This window comes from Monomorium pharaonis, chromosome 3 (assembly GCF_013373865.1).
Source record: "Monomorium pharaonis isolate MP-MQ-018 chromosome 3, ASM1337386v2, whole genome shotgun sequence".
NCBI lineage: Eukaryota > Metazoa > Arthropoda > Insecta > Hymenoptera > Formicidae > Monomorium > Monomorium pharaonis.
In genome coordinates, this window is record NC_050469.1 from 6,461,657 (window position 1) to 6,471,394 (window position 9,738).

Consider the following 9,738-nt stretch of genomic DNA (forward strand, 5'->3'; position numbering starts at 1 on the left):
ATATATGTGTTCAGTTTTTAATCTTTAATTATTATTTATAGTGTGTTATGTTTAAAACCATTTTAACTGTAGCTTTCAAATGTCACAAACTAATTATATTGCCGAATATATTTTAAGAACAATTTTGAGCTTGAAATTATCATATTAATATTCTTGAATGTAAAATTAAGAATGTAAAAAAGTATAAGTTTCGTTGTATTTATAAATTTAATAAAAGTTTTAAAAATTACTTACGTGTTGAGCATTAAAAAATTTTTCTTTTTAAACTTTTCGTGATTTTATAAATTTGAGATACAAAATAATATTGTTTTATTGTTATTAATATTTCAACAAAAAACATTGGAAAAGTAAAGTTTAAATTTTAATTAAAAAAATTTTTATTTGATCTCATTTTAGAAAAGTAATGAACAAAGTAGCGAGTTATTACTTTTTAAGTTAATAATAGTGGAGTTACTGTTGAGAAGTAATTTTCCCAACCCTGATACATGAATATCTAAACACGCTCCTTTTTTTCTACACAATGCCTCGTAAAAATGCATCTAATGAATGCTAAAACGACGCTTACAACGTCTAGTATACGTTTACACCCGAATTTTAATAACGATTACAATCCTGCAAAACGTGCTCGGTCAACGTTTCAGGCACGAGCCGTAAAATCCGAGGGTTTCTGCGGTCGCTCAAGTTGATGACTAAATTCGTGCTATCTCGCCCGTAAATTTTTTTTTTCCCCATTCACCCACCGGCGCATTATGTAATGCTCCCCCGTGTGTATACGTCCCGTCGACCGTTATAACTCAGTGAGAGGAAAGAGCGAAGCGGAATGAAACACCGACGGTTGCACACGGGCGTTCGCCGAGATTGGAAGCGTGTGGAAGAGCCTCTGTCGAATCGATTCGACGATGGGCGGAGAGGACCTCGGCGCACTGCAATGCCGTAACTTCTCCGAATGAGATTTCAGGCGTCAGAAAGATGAGAGGTGTTCTTCTTTATTTTATTTTTTTTTCAAGGGCTGGATAAACGAAGGCGTGGAAAATCATCGGACGGACGACTGTCGTCGCGGCGGACCCAGCTGATCCGGCGAAGTTATTGGATTTTGTGCCCGTACCAAAGTCTTTCGCGGTAGCGTAGAATTTAGAATGCCTCAAAATGTGACGGTCATATTAATTAAGCTTTTAACCAATTCTACTGGTAACCGTTATCTCTCTTCTGTACGTTTCGAACGAGTTTCGCATACGGCATTATTCTGTGGAAAGAACAATTAAGACTAATAACAACCAGTTTAAAAGTTCAATTGAGTATGCGCAGCTGGCGCACGATTGCGCCTGTACAGCTTCATCCTCGTCTAGTATCTATTTTAATAAAGCCAATGACATATCGTTGAAACTTTTTTGTGCAAGACGAGAGGTTATATTTATATCAGGATTTTTGCCATCATTTTCCTAGAAATGACTACGCGTCCATATGTTGAACGTAAATAAGATCAGCATAAAAGTAATTTACATTGTTACAAATTTATTGCGTGCAATATCAGCATCATGGCAATCGAGACTAGGAGGATGTTATAAGAATGACATCTACGGCCATAGATGGCATTCTTATCGCATCCTCCCGGTCTCGATTTAATTACCATGATACTGATATTACACGCAAAATTAGTTTAATACACATAGTATTAATAGACACAACGTTACCAACGTCTAATTATAATCTCGGACGCACGTTCACCGTACGGTAGAAAAAAAAAGGACTTTTGAACGAGATAGTAACACTTTGCACGCAAGGTGTTAAACACCGTGTTAACCGTAATATGCGTATAGAATGCGAGACAGTGATTAACTGTGTAACACGTTATCGTATGTTATATTTATTATTACTTATCACGTATCGATTCGTTTTAAACGGTATAAAGTTTTAAAGTTTACGTGTAAATAAACATACACAATGTATAAGCGCAGGGTTCGTGATTCTGAATAATTTATACAAGCAATTATATCAATATATTTTTTTGTAATACTTCACGCACCATAATTATTTAAGAAATCATCTAAATAGCCTCTCGTGCCAGCTGCAATAAATCTAATGCGAACGATTTCGGGAATGCTTCAATCATTTGTCAGTTGAATGCAATTATGCAGTTATCGTGCGAGCTGCGGTCTTCTAATAATCACCAGTCAGTGTCGAGAGAGATATATTTCGCACTCTCGGCATTCCGCGTGATTGACAGGAGCGTATTTCCGCACTTCGAAATATTAGCAACACTGCCGGGAGCGGAAATAATATAAGTCTATAAAATTAAGGAGACAGCCAGTCGCGCCGAACGATGTCGCGTCAATCGCGGTTTTCATCGGACTTTTGTATTCTTATTTTCCGTGACAAACGATCATTGGCCATGCAGGAATAAAAGATAAATTTCAGTTAAGTCTTTTTGAGTGTCAACGAGTAAACGACACCGGAGGGAAACGAATAAAGGAAAAATAGATTTCGCGTCTCAACTTCGAGGAAGCGGATTACGTGTTTCCGGATAGAGACATCTTTTTGGTATTTTAAATTTAGCCTGGATGTTTCAAAACAATTTCGTAAGTTATTAAATATTTCGTCATATATTATGTATTATTATATCTGAAAATTATTTCGTTATTTATTATATATTGTGAGCTTTAAAAGAAAACATTATTTCAGCATCAATGAAAATTATATATGCATTCGATACATGATATAGATGGCAAGCGCGTTTTAACGTTGAAAACATAATAAAGTAAACTCTTTAGAATATGAAATAATAATTACGATTGATTTCTCATTTGCATCTTCTAAATAAGCATTTCTTTTATATATACATATACTATACATGTACAAATGTGTAAACATGAGACTGTTAGAATATTAATGATGATCGATTCTATTTTTATCACATTTTTATGGACACAAATAATTATGTTAATTAACGTGGATGCAGGAAATATTAATTTTGAAGAATGTAAATCAATCAAAATTAAACAAACATAAGAAATTTATTGGAAATTTGAAATAAAAATCTAATATAATTTCAATTGTTACATACTTGTTTTAATAAATGTATATTTAATTTTTATTGATGATTTCTATTACTAATTATTTCTGTTTATAATATATCTAGATAAATTACATATTCTAAATTTAAATTAAAAATATTCTAAATCTAAATTAAAATTTTTGAAAGTGTTTTTTAAAAAAGTTTTCTCTTAAATTTTTATCCTTTATGTAACTATAAGAAAAGAAATCAATGACGTTTTATTTTACACTATACAGATATCAAAAACATAACTTTTTAATCCTTTCCTTCATACACACACGTAGTAATTTTTTAAATTACCTTGATATGTGTAATCAATTAATTAATTTCCAATTTTCTTTCCAATTAAGTAATGCAATAAAAGCTTCAATTTTCAAAATATTCAAGTTAAAAAAATTGTATATATGCACGACGTATTTCGGATTCATGCAGTTAAAAAAAAGTTGTACAATCGCTTTTACGTTATTAAAATTTAACATGTTTCTCTCATGTCCTCCTTTCAATCATTATTATGCAGTGTCCTTTCTATAACAATTTTTTTCTTTTTCTCACTCAACATGCAGCTTGCCTCTTTTTCGTGTACAAGATTCAAAATCGATTGGCACAAAAACGCACTTTGCCCACGAAGCGTTGGTTTGAAAGGTTCTCAATCATTCGGTTTTGCAAGCGAATCGATCGCCATGGGTCATTACGAAAACGTAGGACCGTTCGTTTATCAACATCTTGAAGATACGACGAGCCGATAAACCAAAGTCCCGTCTCCGACATAAATTTTGGATTATGCAACATTTGAGTCTCAATTGGCAGCTAGGTGATAACCTCCCGAGGTTAAACATGAACGAAAAAAAGATGGGTTTAATGCTGATAACGTAATCGATGGCTCAGAGTATAACAAAACAGCTTACGCTGTCACACGCGTTGACGTCCACTATGAGAGTTATTACACTGAATGTTGTCACAACAGCTAGTTTTCCCATAATGCAAAGTTTCTACGTTTGTATAAAGTCCGGGGGCGCGTATTGTCTCGCCTTTGTACCGTTACGGTAAGGCACTCTTTCGCGACAGGTCAAAGAAACTTCAACATAGAGAAGCTCACAGTGCTAGTGACGTCTCTGACGACCTTGAGTATCACTCTTCCTCCGCTTATGAATCGTACTTCTCTATATGAGACACCATTACCAGACTAAACATTTAGTTGGCGCACTAGTTTCACGCGTGAAGATGATCGAAATCCACTCAGATGAAAGTTGGTCCCAAGTAAATTTTATTTTTCCGAAACGCATATAATCTTTCAATAATATAACACTTATATTGTGACAATTTGTATGACTATCTTTGCTGTTTGTTATATTTATATTTTATGTTATAGGTATATACATAGTTTAAATTATGGAGATAAAAAAATAAAATATTCTGCAAAATGGATAAGTAAAATAGAACAATTTGGATTTGTAATCGTATAAATCCTATAAATCCTGTAAATAATGAGGAAAAGAAAGTATTTTAAAGGGACCGTGCAATAATTGATATATCTTGATATCTCTCCCTTAGTCTACGTGCGGAAGATAAGCAGGTCATGTGTCTTAAACTATGATTGATGCCGTTCAAAATGCGCGTTTGGGATTATCAGTTTCATACAAATACCAGTTTTTTTTTATTCTGAAAAATTGTGCATTTGCAAAGTGCCAAGTTTGTGCTGACTTAATATATATATTTTTTTCATGCACTTTTATATAATGCTATTAAAAAAGGGTGCTTCCTGTACTTTAGGATTTACTCATACCATTTATGAATTTTGAATTCGGTATATCAATTTATCAGTTTATTTATTAATCGTAAAATAGAATGTACGAACGAGAAACTCAGTATCGGAGCTAAATCAGGCGCAGTTTGATCATCCATTCGTCATACTATAAGTTTCGCGATTTGGTCAAGGTCACGTCTCTTGACCAGGCTGTACTCAAGGTTCACCTCGGTCAGTCTCATCTCGAAAATGCAAAATGAAAAAACCGCAAGGAAAAAACGTAACCGTGGCAATGCCCGTCCACGAGACAAAACACCGCCCACGAGCAGTCGTGCGAGTAGGTGAAGTCACGCGACGCTATGCTCCTCCATGAAATATAAAGTCACGGTAACGTATCAGGGATAGAGGGGAGAGAGCTATGCGAGTATATACGTAAAAGGGTAGAAAGAATGAAGGAAGAGAGAGAGAGAGAGAGAGAGAGAAAGAAAGAGAGGGAAATCGGGAGAAAGTATAGAGAAAGGGTATAGTAGAAGGAAATAAACGAACAGCTAGAAAGAGAGGAAAAACGCGTGTAGACAGAGAGAGAAAGAGAGAGATAGAGGGGAGGGGCGGTACAACAGTGACATGTATATTTATACGAAAGGGGTTGATGGATGGAAAGAGATGACGCGACACACGGGGATAGAGCGAGAGGGAAATCGTAGAACAAGACAGACTGATCGATCGGTGTAAAAGTAGACAAAGACAGGGTCAGACGTTTTCCTACATCGCTCTGTATGGGTCGCGTATACATTCTGTACATACCGAAGGCATCAGCTGATCGGTAGACCTGACCCGGGTCACCTTATTCCTGTAGAGTATCCTTTTGACCATTTTCTCCATCGGTTGATTCCACTTCATGAAGCTCACATAAGCCAAGTAGAATCCAAAGAGCACGAGTGCCTCGTACCAGTATATATAACTGTCGCGGAAGAAGTAGATCAGGGTGAGCAGACTGGCGCAATAGAAAGTGCAATCGCGAAATAGAGGCCACCATGTGAGCGACAGCACGGTACGCGAGAATATAGCGCACATGCCGATCACGAAAAGGATGTTGAAGACGGCGGATCCGACGATAGTTCCGATACCGACGTCGTCGAACGACACGAACACGCCTATGATCGATGTGAAGAGTTCGGGCGCCGATCCACCGGCCGCCATGAAAGTAGCACCAGCCACATCGTCGGCGATATCGAGCTTCTCGATGATCACGTCTAACGACGGTACGAAGAACTCGTCGCAAACAATCGCTAACGCGACAAACATGTACACTACGCCGAGTATGTGAAGTATCACGGCACCGCGGCGCCGTGATTCGATACTGAAAAGATCTTCCGGGAAGAGCGGCCTCTTGATGTCCGTTTCGTTATCGTTATTAGTCCTATTATTGTGCCCGTCGAGACCCGCAACGTTAACATAGTAGTTTTTGCTATCGTACACTTGCACGCTGGTGCCGTTACCCAGCCGCACTCGGACGGGCATGGTTGTGCTACTCGTAGTGGTATGAAATGTGATTGGGTTATTCGGCGCCGGTCTGTGGCCCGAAGACGACGAGGGGCCCATCGCGAAGGCTAAAACCGCGGAGAGCAAAGTCACCAACGCCAATCGGCGTCTCCGCCTCCAGCATGTACGCCGATCACCGCCCGTCGCGATCATCGTCGTCGTCGACGTCGGCGGTGGTGCCGCTGTTGGTGGTTCGCACCCTCGAGGACGTTCGCCGTCGTTGCGAGGCTTCCTCCTCCGTCCTCCTCCACCTTCTTCTTCTTCTTCTCCGTCCTCCTCGGTGTCCTCCACCCTTTCCCTGGCCCCCTTCGTCCCCTCTGCCTCCTCCGCCGCCAGCACCACCTCCGACTCCTCCACCACCTTCTTCTACGTGTCGTATCGTGTCGCGCCGCGGAGGGTTTACGACAGGAGAGCCGTACTAAGGCTGGGTCATGCTGCTGGAGCGGCGGCGTTGAGGAGCGGTTCCTTGCCGATGCCTCCCTCTGGATGGACCTACCTGCGTGTGATCGCAGTACTCGATCCTTCACCAGGCTCTTTCCTTCTCACACTGTGTCCTCCTCCTATCTCTCTCCCTCTCTTCCTCTCTCGTTGTTGCGTCTCGGCGAGCTTTTTCACTGGAGCTTGTTCACGACGTGCCGACAGGATTAGTCCGCGACGTGTACTATGATTACTACTACTACAACTAGTGTTGATGTATACCGCTACTACGAACAGGCTCGGGTATTCGACGCGACCGATATCCTTTTGCTTCCCGGCGGCGTCGGCGTCGTCGTCGTCGTCGCCGTCGTCGCCGCCGTCGTCGCCGTCGCCGTCGCCGTCGCCGCCGTCGTCGTCGTCGTCGTCGTCGTCGCCGCCGCCGCCGTCGTCGTCGTCGTCACCGCCGCCGCCGCCGCCGCCGTCGTCGTCGTCGTCGTCGTCGCCGTCGTCGTCGTCGTCGTCGTCGTCGTCGTCGTCGTCGTCGTCGTCGTCGTCGTCGCCGTCGTCGTCGTCGTCGTCGTCGTCGTCGTCGTCGTCGTCGTCGTCGCCGTCGTGGTCACTAGGATGCGGTGGATGGTGCATATAACCCTGGATGGATATACAGGAGCAGCAGAACGGCGCCCCCGCCGCGATGCCCGCCCGCTGCACACTGGAACAACCCTGTTCCGTTCTGTTCCTCTCTCTCACTTTACTCTCTTTCTCTCTCTCTCTCTCTCTCTCCTCCCCTCTCTTGCGACGTCGCACTCCCGCGACTCCCTCCTTCTATCTCTTTCTCCCACTGTGTTCCTTCGTTTGGTTTCCTCTGTTAGCCACTAAGACCTCTCCTTCTTTCTTTCGATCGTCTTCCTCCATTCTTCGTCTCATTTGCCGCCGACTCCTCTTTCGATCTTTATGATAGCAGAGCCTCTCTTTCTCTTTCCCCCTTGCACCCCTTTCGTTCAGCATCGGCCTTATAGCGCCTCATGTTTTCTCCGTTGCACTAGCGATTGCTCGCGACTCTCTGTCCTCATCTTTCATCGGGCACCTGTATCGCTCTCTTTTCCATTGAGGTACCCAGCCTTTCGTGAGCAGGGAGACCGCTTTCTGTTACCTTCCTCCGTCTTCGTCCGCCGAGCGATTTCGGCGTTCACCACCCTATGTTTTCCTCTCGTTTACTCTTTCGTTCCTTTTCCCTTGCTTTATCCCCGATATCGCGTATCTCTCTTCGCGAGAGATAGATCACCCCGTTCTCTCTTTCCCGTGCAGAAGAAGCTTTCTTCCTCGCTCCGCACCGGCCGCGTCACCCCGCGCTTCTCTTTTGCGCCACCTGACATCCGTGGTAGCCTATCCAACTCCAACCCCGCCGAAATCGCTCCTCGAACGTCGTTCATCTCGCTCCGTGAGGGCTCGCCGCCCTGAATTCTTCTCTCTTCCACTTGCCACTACACCCCGCGCGCGTTCCTCCCTCTCCCCCTTACCTCGGCGTATCCACGACGTGGTAGGTCGTGGAGGTGGGAGCCTGCGCACGTGTGAGCACCCCTCGCCGGGCCTTCCCGCTCGATATCGGAGAGCCGACGCCACACAACTTCACGTTACGAATGCACGTATAACGGGTGTCACCCGGACGGATTCCAACCGTCCGTCGCGCGGCGTACGTGCGCCTGCCTTCGCCAGTTCGGCATCGACTACTCCTTCTAGAGGATCACGTTGCGGAGAGCAGACGGCTCGGTGCCGAACAGGCGATCTTCTGCATCAAGAGATACGTAGGTGACTCGTTTCGCGTCGAGCAATGAAAAATAATCCCTGGATTCTGCAAGGTCGGGACTAATCAACGTAAAAAAGATGTAACCTTCTGCCAAACACGATTCTCTATGTTAAAATCGGGCTTAAATAGAAATAAAGAAGCTTTCATCGAGAGTGCTCTAGGTGTTTGGGACGACCTCATTCGCCCTCGAAATAACTGCTCGAAATAATCGATGGCGCATGATCAGCGCTCCATGCCTCTAGTCTTTTAGATTTATCTCCTCCGCGCGTAGTCTCTTCTCTGTTGCGTTTGTCGAATCAGGATACATCTGAGAGCTTCCTTACGTTTGATCAAAGAAAAGTAGGAAGAAATTTATCGGGAGAGAATTTTTTCTCCTTGTTGCACTTTAATGATTAGATATATGTCAGTGATGTTTTTTCTCACACGTTTTTATTTCTAAGAAATATATGTTGTTTTTTGGAACACACATCCCCAGACGATTTCCTTGGAAATTAAATTTCTAAGATCGTATTTAATGTTATAATTTTCACTTTTTATAAATTAATTTATAGATCAAGTTTATTAGAGCAATTTTATATACACGTATGTCACGAATAATCAAATTTGATTGTTACAAGTATTGACATATAATACACACAACGATTAATATAAATAATTAATAAAATATTCGTGAATATCATACATATAAGACAATAATTGATGATTGCCATATTTCAATATTCATTTTAAACTTTTAACTTACAATCAGTTTAAATTTTATTTTTATCCTAAAAAAAAAAACAACATAAACATACATATTCTATTAAAAAATATTTCCAGCAGTTATTAAGAAATATTATTCTTCTTTATAAATTGCATTCTTTATCTGATCAGTATATCTAAACACATAAGGGCAGACAAATATTATTAACAAGTTAAGCAGGGCTTAGCGAGAGATTATATGTCACGCCTATCTAATAATAAACAGGCGTATTATACATATTTTCTATTATTATTCTGCAAGCTACTTACTAAGCTACCTAACGTAACCAATTTGTAGACGCAAATATCCTACTTAGTTCCGAGTTTCTAGCTTAGAAAATGCTCTTGAATAAGGGCATGCAATGTAAGTCGTGTTCTCTAACACCTTACAAATGAAGATCACGTCGTATATAAACTCCCGCTGCTCCTCCAATTTAA

At 41.5% G+C, this 9,738-nt stretch overlaps 1 protein-coding gene across 5 annotated transcripts in view; it reads right to left on the reverse strand.

Moving 5' to 3' along the window:
• Positions 1-7,168, reverse strand: part of LOC105836024 (sodium/potassium/calcium exchanger Nckx30C) — a 68,743-nt gene extending 61,575 nt beyond the window's left edge. For all 5 annotated transcript variants that reach the window (XM_036284491.1, XM_036284490.1, XM_036284488.1 and 2 more), the window contains exon 1: positions 5,601-7,168. In XM_036284491.1, the coding sequence (XP_036140384.1) occupies positions 5,601-6,491 (891 nt within the window). In that variant the 5' untranslated portion in view covers positions 6,492-7,168. The remainder of the gene's footprint in view (positions 1-5,600) is intronic.
• Between the last annotated feature and the right edge of the window lie 2,570 nt (positions 7,169-9,738).